Source organism: Marmota monax, unplaced genomic scaffold (assembly GCF_021218885.2).
Source record: "Marmota monax isolate L192 unplaced genomic scaffold, Marmota_monax_Labrador192_F-V1.1 WCK01_AAM20220418_F8-fsc00030, whole genome shotgun sequence".
In the NCBI taxonomy this organism is placed as follows: domain Eukaryota; kingdom Metazoa; phylum Chordata; class Mammalia; order Rodentia; family Sciuridae; genus Marmota; species Marmota monax.
The window spans coordinates 14,002,615-14,020,493 of NW_026691988.1; the positions used below are offsets into that span (position 1 = coordinate 14,002,615).

Below are 17,879 nucleotides of genomic sequence, written 5' to 3' on the forward strand. Positions count from 1 at the left end.
AAAATGATAGTGGTTTGGAATGGTGAGTGCATAAGTAAATAAATATCAGAGCACAGATAGAGATATGTCCAAGAATATGGTTCTGTCCTACGGGCTTCCACATTTATCAACACATCTACAGTTCCTTGCCAGAAATTAGCCCAGCATACAGGTGGCCAGTTATTTATTTATTTTTTCAGATTTTTTTCTTTCAAAGATGATGTAGTGCACGTGTCCCTTGCACTGTGAGATGCCCTAAAACACTTCTTTGATTTAATGTGTGTGATAGTCCATTTTTTGTTGCTGTAACAGAATATCACAGACTGAGTAATTTACAAAGGAAAGAATTCTATTTCTCAATTCTAGAGCCTGGGAAGTTCACAAGAGCACAGTGCCCGCACCTGGCAGGTGTCAGAGGTAAGAGAAAGAGACAGTGGGCAAAAAGGAAAAAAGGGGGCAGACTTCATAACTAACAGCATTCGTGCTTTCGTGAGGGGGAGCCCTCACAACCTAAGTACATTTCATTAGGCCCCACCTCCTAACACTCTTCTATTGGGAATGAAGTTTCCAAAACATGAATTCTGGGGGGACTCATGCAAACCATAGTGGTAGATTTTTGTGGGACAGAGAAACACTATAATCATTTTCTTAACTTAATCTGATTACAACAGACTCTCAAACCTAACAATTAACCCAAACACATAGGTAATTGTTTCAACTAGTTCCTGGTCCTGAATAGCAGGAAAGTTAAGTAGAACAGTGTGTCTTCAAGCTGAAAACACAGATCTGTCTGTAAAAATATTATAGGGATAAAAGATTTAATGCTTGGTTTTGTTGTTTTATTTTCTGTTGAAAAACAGTACGACGAATTTAAACAATGCTAGATGATTCCTAAGGGAAAATGCTGCAAGAGCCTCCTATGTAATGAGTTTCCTGCCTGATACATGTTTTCAACAGTTCTCAGAGTAAATTCCACTATAAAATAGATGAGAAAGAAAATGCTCCATGGTAGGAATGGCATCAGGGAAGAAAGAATATGAGAAAACACGAAACCAGCATTATTTTTCTTGTATTAACAATTAGGCATAGTGAATTGCAATTTGAATAAAATATTTAGGTTGTAGGTATGTATTTTTCCACTTGAAGATAAAAAACAGTGTATATCAGCTTACAGTTTCTCCTTCAATAAAGAGAACATAGGATCCTGGCATACCATGTACGTTTATACTTTCAGGAACATCAATTGTTTAAAGCACCCTGGCTAAGCCTCTATTTTTAGGATTTACTTTATTTTTAATTTTTGTACTTGGAATTGGGTCCAGAGTGTTGGACAAACATGCACTTTACTAATAAGATACACCTCCAGCCTACCATTATTTATTTTTTACATGTTTTAATGAATTTGAGATTATGCCATGTGAAGTATACTTTTCTGTGTGCTACTTTTTTATCAGTGAAATATTAGCTATTGGAATACCTGGCTCATAGTGTTGTTGACAGGAGTAAATGGAATAGGTTAGTAATGCACCCAGCACAGAGCCTGGCAGGCGGTGGGCATGCAGGTAGTTGTTTTTTTTTTTTTTTTTTTTTTTTTTTTTTTTTTTTTTGGGAATTCACTTCTGTGATGATTGATTTTATGTGTCAACTTGACTGAGGTAAGGGATGCACAGATGGCTAAAATCAGTATTTATGGGTGTGTCTGTGAGGATGTTTCTGGACAGGTAGTTGTTCTTGATACTTGGTTTTTACATTTTATCATATATAGTAAGCATTTTCTCAGATTGTTAATTATTATTAAGTATTAATCATGCTATCTCATGAACATATACTATCCTATTACTCCCTTAAGATTTAAATAAGGTCATTTTGGTCTGTTTAATGATTTATAGATTTTAATACATAATATAAACTCTATAATGTAAGCATTAGTATTTATGATCAAGTAAGGTGCTGCTCTAAAATAGAATGATTGGGTCAGAAGGTTTAAATATTTTAAAGACTTTTAATTTATAGATCCAAATTACATCTCCAAAGATTATACCTATTTGAAAGTGTCCTTCCCTGTTATAGTGTTTACATAAGAACTAAATAAATGTAAAAGAACTTGGAGAAATATTATAGAAGGCTGGAAATTTCAGAGTGGGAATATTTGCATTTGCTGTTTAATAATTTATGCCATGGTGTGTATTCATACTTGGGGAGACAAGACAGCTCAGCTTTTGTGTAGTGAGATGAAAGCATTGCATTGAAGTCAAGAGGCCTGAATACTGTACAGACTGATAGAGGTATATGTATAAGCTTGAAGTCACTCTGCCTCTCAAGGTTATAGACTCACAAGTGATAAAAGGGTGGTATCTATCTTAGAGGACTTTTGTGGCTGTTCAGATGTTGCATGATAAGCACCAAGCACATAGAGAGCTCCTGCAGTTGATCACAGTGTTCTTGGCCACGAGTGTGATTTCTGCTGCAGAGCGAGCCTCAGGCTGCCTCATTCCATTGCACCTTAGTTTCATAGAGTGACAGAGACCCTATCAGGTGTTCTGGCTGCTCCATGGATGGAGTGAGCAGAGGGCAGAATTCTGTGACACTTTTCATTTGTACTGTCAGCATTGCTGAAGGTCCTGCTGAGGGTCCACTTAATGCAGTTTTATGCCTTGATTTAGTCCACATGTGGCCCCCTGCTTTGTTCCAGGCATTGAACCAAGAATTTGATGATGCAGGAATGAATTAAATGTAATCTTTGTCCTTGAAAGGCTCACAATCTAGACAGTGATCACCATATTTTCTGAATGAAATCCCTTTCTTTCTGTTTATTGAACATTCTTTTGTGCTTTTCCCATGAGACATGCACTAGTAGGTGTTTTGACTGTGAAAGTGAGTAATGATAAAGCCAGACCCATACCTGAGGTGGGTAAGAATGTGGCATATAGTTAAGTTGATTGGCTACTATGGTATAGAGAGGATGGGCTTTCAGTCAGAAGACCTTGGCTCCTATGAGCTTCAAAGCTTACTTGTTGGATGACTTTGAGCAAGGCAAGCCCATCTTAAACAAGAAAATGAAAACAAGTTGAAATTTAGTTATTCATCCATCCACAAATATTTGGCAATTATTTGTTGAGTGCTTGAGATTCAGAGAAGGAAATATACAAAAATACCTGCCCTCATGGAGCTTGTTTAGATTCTGGTGTAGGATGAGATGTAAAAATTGTTCTGAAATTTTAAAAAGGCAGTGAAGGAAGCTAGGGGGGCTGCGGTTGCAGTTTCACAGAGTGACAGGGAAGGACTTAGGACAAGCCAGGGAAGGAAGTAATGGAGAGAGGAATCAGCCCCAACACAGAGTAGATGGGAATGGCCAGACAGTGAGGTTAGCTCTTCTTAGGCCTGAGATAAAAGATTTTCAAAGACTGTGAGCAGAGGAATGCAGTTGTCTTGAATGGCCTCTACCCAGAATGGATTAAGGAAGGGGGGGAAGAGGACAGTCCAGTGGAAGTCCATCCCAGTGTTCCTGGTGAATGATGGGGATGATGGGCACTAGGGACATAGCAGTAGGTTTGGTACAAAGAATCAGATTCTGAAGATTATTTTAAGATAAGGCCAACAGGATTTGCCAGTGAATTGCTTTGGTAGGGTTTGTGGCTGCATCACTGTAACCATCAACTGAGATATGGATGACTCTGGAGAAAAGATTTATTGGCAAATGCACGGAGTTCCATTTTGGATCTCCATAGGTGGGAGATGCCTATTTGACATTCAGAAATTTCAAGTCTTTGAAATTCCGTAATAGTTGGAATTCAAGGATAAGGTCCTAGCTAAATATGTAAAAATGAGAGTGATCATCATAGAGATGGTATCTGAAGTCAGGAGGCTAGATCAGATCTCTAGTAATTGTAACTAAAAAGAGAAAGTGCCATCTTTTCTCCAGTGCATGTTCTTGGCACCTTTGACTAATATAAGATAATTGTAGTTTTATGGGTTAGTTTATGTGTCCTCTATTCTGTATCATTGGTCTACCAGTCTGTTTTGGCGCCAATACTGTGATGCTTTTGTTACTGTTGCTCTGTAGTATAGTTTAAAGTCTGGTATAGTGATGCCATCTGCTTCACTCTTCCTGCTAAGGATTGCTTTAGCTATTCTGGGTCTCTTATTTTTCCAGATGAATTTCATGATTGCTTTTTCTATTTCTATGAGGAATGTCACTGGAATTTTGATCAGAATTGCATTAAATCTGTATAGTGCTTTTGGAAGTATGGTCATTTTGACAATATTAATTCTGCTGATCCAAGAGCAAGGGAGATTTTTCCATCTTTGAAGGTCTTTTTTGATTTCTTTCTTTAGGGTTCTATATTTTTCATTATATAGATCTTTCACCTCTTTTGTTGATTCCCAAGTATTTTATTTATTTTTTTTGAGGCTATATGCTGAGTGAAGTTAGCCAATCCCCAAACACCAAATGCTGAATGTTTTTTTTTTGTTTGTTTTTAATATAAGGAGGCTGATTCATAGTTGGATAGGGAGAGGGAGCATGGGAGGAATAGAGGAACTCTAGATAGGGCAGAGGGGTGGGAGGGAAAGGGAGGGGGCATGGGGTAATTATGATGGTAGAATGTGATGGACATTATTATCCAAAGTACATGTATGAAGACATGAATTGGTGTGAATATACTTTGTATACAACCAGAGATATGAAAAAATGTGCTTTATATGTGTAATAAGAATTGTAATGCATTCTACTGTCATATATAAATTTAAAAAAATAAATTGCAGATATCACAAAAAAAGAGAGAGAGAGAGAAAGTTCCAATGACCGAGGCCTGTGGTGAACTGCCCTTAAGAGGATACTTACAACTGTTAACCACTTTTGGAGAAATATGCTATATCATGAGTATTTTTTTGATGCAAATTTGACGTTATGTTGTGTGTTTATCTGTTTAGTAGTCACTGCTAGAAACACTGTCTTCTTACTAAATTATGTCTTCATGACCTGAAAGATTTATTAAGGTATTTTCCTGTCAAGGGTTGATCCTAGTGTAGTTTGAGCACTACTGGCGCTGGTTATATGCAGCTCTGCGAAGGGTGCTTCTGAAGAGTATTTAAACAGGCTTAGTGATCTCCAAGTTTACTATATAAGAACACAGATTCAGAAAAATACGAAAGGAATGTAGATCCTTGGAGATTATAATATTACTAAAATGACTGTGTGAATAATGTACAATATGCTTTTTCAAAATATTTTTTTAGTTGTCAACGGACATTTATTTTATTTATTTATCGAATATTTATTGAATTGCCTCACACATGCTAGGCAAGTGCTCTACCACTGAGCCACAACCCCAGCCCTGTACAGTATGCTTTGTAAAAATTAAAAAACCAAAAATCTTTAATTTGTTTATTTATTTATTTTATGTGGTGCTGAGGACCAAACCAGTGCCTCACATGTGTGAAACATGAGCTGTGCCACTGAGCCACAACCCCAGCCCCAACAGTATGCGTTTAATGTTAAAGTAAAAGATCCCTGTGCATTGGACTTAAGACATAGACCAGTTTTTCTAGGAAAAACACACCTTCCAGAAAGCAGTTTGTGTACCTGTGCTTTTAGAACTTATTTCATTTATATATATATAGAGCTCTCCCCATGTCTTCTTCATTTATTCCATAATGAAAATTAGTTTAATAGCATAACCTTATCATTTATGTTGCTTTATGAGTGATAGTGATAGTAAATAATTAAATCATAAAGTCCTATGAAAATTGTGGTATATATGTGTAATAAGAATTGTAATGCAAAAACACAAAGTACATGTATAAAGACATGAACTGGTGTGAACATGCTTTATATACAAAGATATGAAAAATTGTGCTCTATATGCGTAATAAGAATTGTAATGCATTCTGCTGTCGTGTATTTAAAAAAAAAAACCAATTAAATAAAAAAATAGAACATAGTATTCCTAGTCTAAATTTTTAAAAAAGAGTTTATAACAAAGGGACTTGGGAAATCTCTGTCATGATCAGGGCTGAAGCTATTCAAGGTGGAGCTTCTGGAGAAAGTCCTGAAGAGAGCATTTTTGGACTACTTTGTCTTTAGCCCTAACTAACAATTTTCTCAGCTCATGTCTTGGAGCTCTATGGCTAACAGAATATCCTTCATTTTTGCCCAGATATGCTCAACTTAATATCAAACACATCATAAACTTTTTGAAATTGCAAAAGAATAGTGGGACTTTGTATATCTACTGAAATATTTTGTTCTGGCCTCAGCATCAATAATAGAGTTAAAAAATTGAGGCACATGTTGTATGCACTACATAAGCTGCCTTATGGACTGTCTAAAAATTTGACATAATTTGATGATCTTTCCAGTTCAGCTCTAGCATCAAGTATCAGTTATGATAGGAAAAGATGGATAGATTTTCTCTTATTTGCCCACTGTATTTTTAACTATAAGATTTCTTCCAGCATTAACCAATTTGAAGCATCAACCTTCAGCTATTATATTCTGATCAGGAGTTATTGACTGTGCTGAGTATTTCATGTAATGTTAAGAATGAAGGGTGTATGTGTGTGGGGGGTATATGTAAATAATATATTTCAGAACATTGGATTTACAACTTTCCGTTATTTCTCTTCCTCTCTCTCTTTTCCTCCTCCTTTCCTTCTTTACCTACAGGCAAAATTGCCATAAAAATGTCACTGTGAACTATTTGGAGAAGCTATTGAAACCATTTGCTATAACTCCAGTTACTGTTAGCAACCAGGGTTTTCTCCACCAAGTGGTGGACATATCCATTCATACAACTCTTAGCCACTCATAAGCCTTAAGTATTTGATTTCCTACTGGTAAAACCTTACATTAATTATTTTACATGTTATTGTTAATTCTATTTTTTCCCCAACTGCTTCTTAGGAAAATCTCATTTAGAATCACTTAAAATTAGTAAACATCTTTTTTTTTTTAAGAACTTTTTTCACAGTACTTTATTCTGTTACTTTTACATGGTACTGAGGATTAAACCCAGGACCTTACACATGCTAGGCACTGAGCTACAGCCCCAGCTCTGTAAATATATTTTTTTAAACTAAATTTAGTATACTATACCAAGTTTTTCATCCATTTGTTTTTCCCAGCTATCTTTAACAACTCAAAGTTTTAGTGAGCTTTCTAATACAAAATTTAGTATACGTCCTAACTTCTAACAAGCAGCAAGTTATTTTGTTTATATTTGTTCTGGTGAGGAAATTATTGCTAATTTTCAAAATTCTTGTACTTTGTAAGTCAACATTAGTTATGCATTTTTTATTTTGTGAATTCTTAGAGCTCTTCCTGTTATTTCCTCCCCATTTTATTTGACCTTTGATGAGTGAATGTTGAATTAACTTCTCTCAGAAAGTAGTTTATAGATGAATACTGCTTTTTAGAAAAATATATATGCATTTTTATTTATACCTGTTGGAGCTTCTCCAGAAAAATTGGGATTTGCCTTCTTTCTTCCATCCACAGTAAAAGTAATGAAACTAAATTTATTCCTTTATGGGGTATATTCATCATATTGAAAGAATTCTTCTGTCCATGTACAACTTTGGCTATTGATTTTTTTCCATTAGATTAGCATTTAAACACGTACCTTGTATGTTTATGAGAACAGAAATGTGGCAAAATCAAAAGAAGATGCATTACTGTAATGTTACTGAACAGAAATTGCCATTGTTTATATTTCTATTGATTCAAAGTAGTCAGTTGCTATTCATTATTTCATAAACATCTATTTTTAAGTTACATCTTATATTGAAAGGTTTCTAACATCTTTGGTGCTCTTTTAAAATATAAGTTATTTTAAATTTTGATTCCAATTTCTTTTAACCTTTTTTTTTTTTGCCATGACATTTACAATAATATAGTTAGTATATGAGACTCACTTCTTACATTCTTCCTTTCTCCTCAACTCTGCTGACATCTGTCTCATCCATCTGGGAGTTTACTGGATCTTGTCACTGAGAACTGCCCGATCCATAGTCTCTCCCATCTTGCAGATGTTCATGCCCACTGCCCTGTGACACTCTCAAGTACTCTCATTTTGTCTCCCTTCTGACTTCACCTTTTTTTCTGTCCATTCATTCCAAGCTCCATGATTGATCTCTAATTATTCATCTCTTCGTACGCTCAGTGCCCCGTGTCGTGCTGGGCTTGCCTTGAAGCCCTCAGACCCATTAGTTACCATTTGCATGCCCTGAAATGAGGACTCTGAACACTTTTTGAAAAACAGCAATACAGCAGTGCAGGTGAGTAGAAATCCAGCTCTGCAGCCCCTTTCCTTACAGGGACTGTGACATTTCTTGGCCATCCTCTGTCAGTTCAAAGCCAGGTCCCTTCCCACTCCATTGAGTTGTCTTCCCCACTGAGATTAATTCTGTAATAAGTAAATGTGTATTAACACTATACCCCCAAGCTCTAGGGATACACTATTGAACCAAAACCAAACCATACTCTTATGTAGCCTACAAGAGAGTCAGACACATAAAATAGCAACACTAATGGTGATATCATTTTACTGAATCAGGTGGTTAAAAAAAAGTGCTTATGATTGAGACAGGAAAGGGGAGACACTAATTGGGATATAGGTAGGGTTTATTATCATTGATTTCCTTTTTCTTTTCTTTTCTTTCCTTTTTTTTTCTGTCTCTCTCTCTCTCTCTCTCTCTCTTTTTTTTTGGCACCAGGGATTGAATTCAGGGGCACTCAACCACTGAGCCACATCCCCATCCCTGTTTTGTGTTTTATTTAGAGACAGTATCTCACTGAGTTGCTCAGCACCTTGCTATTTCTGAGGCTGGCTTGAATTTGTAATCCTCCTGCCGCAGCCTCCTGAGCTTCTGGGGTTGGAGGCGTGTGCCACCAAGCCCAGTGACTTACTTTTTCTTACAAGCTTACTACATGTGTATTTTCTGTGTCAATATTTGAATTTTTTTCAAATTTCTTTTAGAATTTTATTTATGTATTTTGGTACAGAGGATTGAACTCAGGGGTACTTGACCACTGAGCTGCATTCCCAGCCCTACTTGGTATTTTATTTAGAGACACAGTCTCACTTAGTTGCTTAGCACCTTGCCATTGCTGAGACTGGCTTTGAACTCATGATCCTCCTGTCTCAGCCTCCTGAACACTGGGATTACAGGCATGCACCACTGCGCCCGGCTTAGAACTTTGTTAAAATGGCGTTATTCTTTCTCAGTCTTCCAGAGCTTGCTTATGTGATTCACCCATGTTGATACATGTAACTTTAGGAATTTATTTTCACTGCTTTATAATACCTCTGTTTTTATCTTTGGTCGAGCCTGTATACATCTGTTTTCTATTTTTTTCCACATTATAAAAAATCTAATATGAATAGGAAGGGCATGAAAAAGATTGGTAAATTTTCAATATACACGTAAATTTTACTTTTGACCATCCACTTCAGCTTTCTCTACTAAAAATTAACAAATTTTAAGTTCTGTTATGTTTATAATGTTAAGATAAGCCCCTGGTGCCTTTTTATAGTCTCTTTATACCTTCCCTCCTATGATAGCTTAATAATTTTTACATTAAATTTCCTCTGTATTAAAAAATTTAAAAATTCAGTTCTAAAATCTAACATAAACCTACAATTTTAAGGTTCCAAGTGAGTCATTAAAGTATGAGAAAATCGTATATTAACTCTTTAGTTGTAACTCAAAATTTTATCTATTACTTTCAGTCTTCAAGAAAAAAGATTGTTCCTTAATAGAGATTTAAAGTGATAAAGTTGTTAAGAAATTAGTGGAGGTCTTGACTGTGTTACCTAAGAAATTGTTTACTGAATGTATTTCTCAGTTTCCTAATATAATAAATAGTAGAACCACTTCTTTATTTTTATTTTAGTTTTTTTTCATGCTAGTCTACAGGACAGAAACATGTCTACAATTTCAGTCCCATTCTACCCATCAGCTCTGGGTTCCAGGAGACATATGTAAGACCATTCATGGAGATATGCATCCTTAACTTTTGAGATAATGCCATTATTTTCCAAAGTGATTGAACCAAAATATAGCCCCACTTGCATTGTTCCACATTATTTTCTCCACTTGATATTTTCTTTTAAATATTGTTTTTAGTTGTTGATTGACCTTTATTTTATTTATTTATATGTGGTGCTGAAAATCGAACCCAGTGCCTCACACATGCCAGGTAAGTATGCCACCGCTGAGCCATAGCTACAGCCCCTGGTATTTTCTTTTTTATGCCATTAATGAAAGTTTAAACTATTTTTGGAACTTTTAATTTTGTCTGAGATTCACATTGTCACTTAAGTTGGGTAGTTGTGGGACTCTTCTAGCACCAGCTTCATACTTCTAAAGATACTAGACTCCTAAACACTCCTGAAGGTGGGGTCACAGGTGTAGTAACAGAGAGTATAATGAGAAGAATGGTTTATCTTCAACTCTTTCAGGGTCTATGCTGGTAAACTCCAAAATATAAAAAAAAATTATGGTAGAACAATAGCCAATTTGAGTTAATGTCACAAATATTATCTGATAAAGAGTGAAAGAACCCTTGCAAAGCCACCCAGAAACTATTGCTTGGAAGGATCTTTTCCCCAAGACACAAATCAAGTTAGAAACAGGGAACTGCCTTTATAACTATCTTAACCAGTCATCAATTTAACAACAGTTGTATAGACGTAGACTTTATGTAGGCTAAGGTTTGGTCAGACCACAATTAATAGATTTAAAATATTTAAATAGATGCTTCTATGGACAGGGGCCACATCTTTCTAATGGGCTTCATTAATACAGTTTCACCTGTATACGTGTATATGCAATAATACTTAAAATTTCTTTTACACTATACAGATTGTGCATTGGTTCTATATAATTATCTGATTCTGTATCATCTCTCAGTTAAAATCTGATCTGATCTTGACTCAGGTCAAGGCTCTCTTTTATTTAGGATTAAGATTTATCAAGCTTTTCAGTGATTTCTTTTGACATTTAAATAATCTCCTGGTGACACAAATTTTCACCATGAGTAAAACCTTAGTTATATGAAATACATTTTGCAATGTTAGAAAATTTAATGCACTTCAGATTTCTGTTATTAAAGATGCAACATCTCCCCCCCCAATAACTATTCATCCCTATTTTTGTGCATAAGCCTAGACTTCATCTATTTAGCAAATGTAGATAAGTTAGGGCAGTTAGGTTTATCTGATCATCTTTAGGTTTGTGAGATAGTGTTCACTCATTGAATAGTTTGCATTTCTGCATTTTTTTTACTGAGTGCTTTGTACACAGTAATCAATAAATATTTATTAAATCAATCAATCAGTGGTGTTTGTTTAGTTCAGTGTTGAAAAGGGATTTGTGCTAATATTAATAGTTTTTAGGAAATCTTTACATACTTTTTGAGTAGCTTGTGGTGTTGGTGTAAGACCCTCCCTCATAGCTGTGAAAATGCAGTCAGAACACCACAGGGGGTAGTTTTCTGTCATTATTTGCAAATAACTGTGGAGTCTGTGGAAAGGTCCCTGCTGTCCTCTTGTTGGCTTGTGATGGAACATGGCATGTCTTACCCATTCCCTTGTGAAACATATCCAAATGCATTCTTAGATGACTGCTCCTTGCTACTTATAAGTAGTTACATGATGTTGGATGAATTTTTGTTGACAAACCTTCCTTTCCAAAGCTGCTTATCAGACTACATTACTTCTGACTGAAAAGCTTGTTTTTTTTTTTTCTTCTGTCTGAATGGATTGCTTGCCAGTAGTGACTTATGGCTTATTTCATTGATTTTCAGTAATGAGATGGAGCAGTATGAGGTAAATGTCTGTGCACACGGGCAGGGATTCTAAATCACATTCTGCAAACCACGAGCTTGATGATGCCTTGAGTCCATCTCCTTGAAAATGTTTGTGGTGAAGGTTTCTTGAAAAAGCTTTGGTTTAAAGCACAGCACTTAAATGACAGAATTAGAGAAATAGAGTTACACAGTCATTAGAGTGAGAGGTCCATATTGGCTTGGTCAGGCTAACCTCCTTACGGGTCATAGAGGCTAATTCACAGGGCGGTGCATCTGATGGGTTGTCTCAGTGGATAAGCGAGGCAGAGACAGCATGATGTACTTTTAAACGCATTGATTTCTCTAGAGAGTAGCATTTAAGCATGCACCTGATCACAGAGTACAAGGGACTGATGATCAACTTCCCTGGCTGTGGAAGTGCCACAGGGTGTTCAAATATCTCAGTGAAGGAAGACCCTGGAAAGAAATGCAGAGGAAATCATTGCAAACTGGTAGCATTGCATCTGGTAGCATCCTGGGTCACTGTCTCATGGTGCTGAATTACCTTTGGCTTGCAGTTTTGATCTTGATGACAGGGAGTGTATTAGGTACTATTAAAAGGTTGGATATCTGTGGGAAGGAGGGGAATTCCCTTGAAGAGAGTATGTTTTGGTGCTGCTAGTTTATGGCTCCTCTGTTCTTTCCATGTGCTCTTTAATCCTCCAGTCAGATTTGCTCTTGGTTGCACAGAGACACTGTTTAGGTTGGTTTCCAACAAGAACTTCATGAAAGTTTTTATGAACTGAAAACAAAATAACATCTATGTTATAAAAAGACCTCATAATATGTGACTGTAGGTGAGACACAGGAAGGTCTGAACTCAGACAATTTCTCCAAATGAATCAGTTACCTTTCTGCATAGGATAATCTTCTTTCTCTTTTGTTCTTGCCGCCTGTCACATACTTTGTATTATATAATATATGTTGTATGTAAAGATAGATAATAGAGCTAGGTAGATAATCTACATGTAGACGGTATACCTATCTATTTTTTGGATTACACATACATTTATTAAGTGTCACAAAACCCTTTATGGTCTCTAATTAGAAGAGTCCAGGTAGAGTTTTCATTACTTCCTTATCATTTCGCCTTTAATTAATGCTCTTATCTTCATATGGAGACTCCTCCAGGCCTTTCTTGATGACACCGATAAATCTCACTGTCTCCTTCCCATCTGTTCTCTCCACAGTGCTCCTTCATTCCATGATCCTTGTCACTCCAGTTTCCACTGCTACCCCTGAGTTCCACCTTCTTGTTTCTTCTGTCTTCTTTGTCTAAAATTAACTTGAAACTAAGGATCCTCTTCAAGTAGACATCACGGCATTCTTTAATCTTATGAAAGCACAACATAATCAAAGTGTGATGCACCATACACAGCAGTTGCTGAAGATCCTGTGGTCATGACAACTGCACTCTGGCCTTTAAAAATCATATAAATAATGATTTCATTTCTTACTCTATGTGCTGCTTTCCCTACTTGGATAAATTCTTGTGTCTTGACTGAGTTAGGCAGAAATGTACAAATTAGAAACTAATTAAATTAATGACATAACTTGATATATATGGTTTTGGTGCAAATAAATTTAATTGAGAGAATTGAAGATGAGATCATGGAGTAAAACAAAACTGATTCTGAATAAACTGTATTATGTACATTCAGGAATAAATGGTAGGAGTCTAACAGACTTGTCTATTAGTACAGACAGAATTGTAATCATTTAGTGTATCCCAGAGGAGAAAGGAAAATAATATTAATTTAATCAAAACCATCATGTAAAAAAAGATTAAAAATATGAATGGAATTTGAGTATATTTTTATACTTGTAAAAATGAATCCTAAATCTAAAGTGACTCAGTAAATAAGCTATAATTTCCTGGCAGAAAGAGTTGAGGAGGTGAAGAAAAGATATCAAAGGAACTAAACAGTAGAGAGCCTTCTAGAGGAGCAAACACTGAGTGACTCAAAAATATCCTGGGAATTTTCGTTTACATTCTGATCAATCCCTATTTATGTTTCTTGGAGACAGATGATACATTTGACCACTTCATTTCTACATGGGGTGTAAAATAATAAGAGCAACCAGCCTGCTAAGAATTCAAAGCCAGATGGTGTATATGTGTGTCATGCTGAGCTGATGGTTTGGAAATGCCAGCCCTGCAGAATGGCTGGAGCTGAATAATACTTCAAGGTAATCCTGCTTAAGGCCCACTTGTACATCTCTGTACAATGTATACATTTTATCCAATTAGTATAGTGAATTTTAAGTTGTAGTGGAAGGATGATATACACACAAGCAATAGAAAAACAGATGAAAGGTCACTAATGAGATTTGTTAACTGTCAGCTCAAATCAAACTCTAATAAAAATGGCAGAAATCTACAGTGGTTTACAATATTGGCAAACTGCTTCTAAAGCAAATAACCAAAAGTCAGTCCATTCTCCAGGGAATAGTAGGCTGTTTCATAATTTTCAAAGATTTTCTTTTGATCATGTGAGTTAAAGACAAAATTTCTTTTTCTTTGTAGTGCTGAGGATCAAACCCAGGGCCTCTCACAGAATAGGTAAGCACTCTGCTCCTGAGCTCTGTCCTCAGCTTAATATCTGAAGTAAAGAAACAAGAATAAAACCTCCAAATTTCCTCTGTCTCCTTATATTCAGAAGCTAGAAGATAGTTTTACGGCTTCTGCATTTCTTGACCTCCACCTTCTCACTTGGGGAAATCTGTAGCAGTGCAGGTAAGGAGGCGCCTATTCTAGTCACAGAAGGGGAGCCAGCAGAGAGGCCAGAGAGTGAGAGGCAGCCACCCAGGTATGGCACTTTAAATAAGATGATGATGAGGTAGCCCTAGAAAAGTGTAGACCCCATTCATATGTGCTGTTAACCAGGCAAATTTGACAAAATGTTGTTTAGCCTATTATGTGTATATTTTTAGAAATTCTTTTTCTTTTTTTTTAATTTTTTCCATTGTATTTATTTATTTCTTTCTTACATAGATGACAATAGTGGAGTGCATTACATTCATAATTATCCATTTACAGCACAACTTTTTTGTAATTCTGTATATAAAGTATGTTCAAGCCAAATTATGCCATTATATACGAGCTCTCTTTTTTTTTTGCATACAATTCTTAATACACCTTTATACCACCATTTATCATATCTCTGTTTGTATATAAGGTATGTTGACACCAAATTCACATCTTCATACATATATTTTGTATAATGATGACCATCTCCTTCCACCATCCTAGCTATTCCCCTTCTCCCTCCCTTTCCTTCCCATCCCTATGCCCTATCTAGAGGTAATTTTAAAATATGAAATTGTTTCCCCCCTTTTTCGTTTTAAAGTTCCCTTACATTGCTATTCCTTTTTAAAAAGTCTTTATAAAAGTATCTGCACCCCAAGAATCAGCAAATCATTCATTTATCCAAAAAAATTTTATTAAGTAATTTAGTTTCATGTTAAATTGGTTTCTTTTTCCTCTCTTTTGAAAGTCTGTTATTTAGGTATAAATATAATTAAGATCATCTTACCTTCTTGATGACGTGAACTTTTTATCTATAAAATGTACCCCCTTTTTTGTAATACAGGTCAATATCCTCTATTCAAAATACTTGGAATCAGGGATAGGGTTGTGGCTCAGTGGTGGAGCGCTTGCCTAGCATGTGTGAGGCACTTGGTTTGATCCTCAGCACCATATTAAAAAAACTAAATAAAAAAATAAAGGTTTTGTGTCCATGTGTAACTAAAAATATTTTTTAAAATACTTGGGATCAGAGATGTTTGATTTTGGGATATTTGCACATACACAGTGGGAAGGATATCCTGGGGATGGGATCCAAGTCTAAACACAAAATTCATATATGTTTACATACATATTATACAATAGTCTGAAGATAATTTGTACACCATTTTTAATAATTGGTACACAAAACACAGTTTATATTGCTGCTAAAGGGGCTTGGAGGATCGTTTTTCCCCTTGGGTATATGGAATAAACTGTATTGTGCACCTGCACTTTTACTGACCCATTTCAAGGTCTATTTCTATTTGTGGCATCCTGTTTGGCACTCAAAATGTTTTGCATTTTGGAGCATTTTAGATTAGAGATATTCAACCTATATAATTAATCATCACAAAATCAGCATCTAAAAAATTGATTCATGTATTTAGAATAGAGGTCTGGTTGTTTACAATGGAAAAGGAAGTCTGGTATTAGATACTATATCTTTGGGTTTTGAAGTGAAAAGTAGTAGCAAATTTACTTGTGTTTGGAAAGTATTGCAATAATTGTAACTAGAACTGTTTTTCTTGCACTTATCCACCACTCAGTTTCCCAGGATGCATTAAAAAAATAATTGTTTTCCAAATATTTTTCTTTATCAGTACTAAGCCAAGATTCTCTTTCTTTTGCCTATAAACAAAAACCCTGCGGAATTTATACATACACTACAGTGTCTTGGCCTTTGAGCTCACCAAATCCTGCTGTGATTAGCCAATCTTTAAATCCAGGGGGAACTTAGGAAAGGAATGAAGAGACTAGCTAATTATATTCTAAAAGTATGGAAGCCATTTTTTAACTTTTATTTTTAATTAATTTGGACTTATTCTACGAATACTACAAAAAATTTTTGAGTAATACAAAAAAACTTTCAGTATGTCCAGTAATCAACTTCAAGAAATAAAACACTCTCAATGTAGTCAAGGCTCTTGTGTCCTTCTCCCACTGTCATCTTCCCTCCAGAGGCACCTGAATTCAGTGTTACTAATTTCCATATTTTACTAATCTACCTATTTTAATTCATGTACCTGCATCTTCATATTTATCTTTGTATTTTTTGAAATTTATTTTGATCATGTCAAAATACACCATTCTTTTTTTTTTAGTTTCATGTTTTGCTGTGAAAATTAAAAATTGATATGTAATTAGAATTTCATTGTATGAATTCAGTACCCTATATTTATCCAACTTTTTTGAAGTAATGACTGCTGAAATTAATTGTCAGTAGGTGTAATTAGTGCATATGTGTGTACTCCAGGGAATGTCTTCATTGTTAAGTTACTAGGAACATATGCATCGTTAAGTAACTAGGTATTGTCAGCCCCAACCAAGGTGGTTGTCCAGATTTCCATTCCCATTATAAGCTTTCTGGTTGCTCTACATCTTTATAAAACTTGGTATTGTCAGAATTATATTGTAAATCATTATACTGGTGAGAATTGCCATTGGCATTTCTGTGGTTGTCACACAGGGCATCTTAATGTTTACTGGCCAGATTAGCATGGAGTTATTATTCCCAGGCATGAGCACCCCAATGTCTCACACTCTAGTAGGACTGACATATTCAAATGACTAAAGTCTTAAAAATAATATAGACAAATGTCCTAAGTAGGAAATTATTCCCTGAGTCATTTAAGTTACTTCTGATTATCAAAACATGATGCTTGCCCGTGCGTCTCCTGTGTCATTCTCAGTTGGGACAGCCTCAGCTTCTCCTAATCCAGTTCTGGCTGTAGAAAGAATGACAATAAACCTTAAGTCATTGATGCACAGGATGAGGCTAAGTCATAAGGAAACACAGAGCTCCCCTCTAACTAAGATGGACTGAGATCAGCAGGATTTGGGAAGCCCCAGAAAGCCTACATCAACCACACAGGGGTTCCTGTGCTGAGCAAAGGGACGGACCTTGATGCTCTTTAGGACCTTTTTTCAGCCTGTATGCTGTGCCTAAGTGAGGAGTCACCCACAAAGCTTTCACAGACTTTCCACTGCCTGTGTGGGGGAAAAAATGTTTTAAGTACTTGTTGTTTTCTGAAGAGGTGATGAGTAAAATTGTTTTACAAATTATTTCTAATAGAATCAGCCAGAAAATTTTCCCTGAATCTACCATTGGTGCTAAGTAGGTAAGGTTTTGACCCCAGGGAACACACGTGCTGTCCCTTCTATAGTCTGAATTGTCATTTGCTTTCCTATGTGACAGTATTTTGCCTGCCTCACTCAGCTCTGGATCACCAGTGATTTTATCCCCACGTTGGAACTCCATTC

General features: G+C 35.8%; 1 protein-coding gene across 7 annotated transcripts in view; it reads left to right on the plus strand.

Moving 5' to 3' along the window:
• Positions 1 to 17,879, plus strand: part of Aig1 (androgen induced 1) — a 242,959-nt gene that overhangs the window by 36,910 nt on the left and 188,170 nt on the right. For 2 of the 7 annotated variants that reach the window (XM_046450594.2, XM_046450579.1), the window contains one exon: positions 14,358 to 14,393. The exons of the other annotated variants lie outside the window; for them this stretch is intronic. In XM_046450594.2, the coding sequence (XP_046306550.1) occupies positions 14,358 to 14,363 (6 nt within the window). In that variant the 3' untranslated portion in view covers positions 14,364 to 14,393. Of the gene's footprint in view, positions 1 to 14,357; positions 14,394 to 17,879 lie in introns of those variants that run through there. 7 annotated transcript variants of the gene reach the window in all.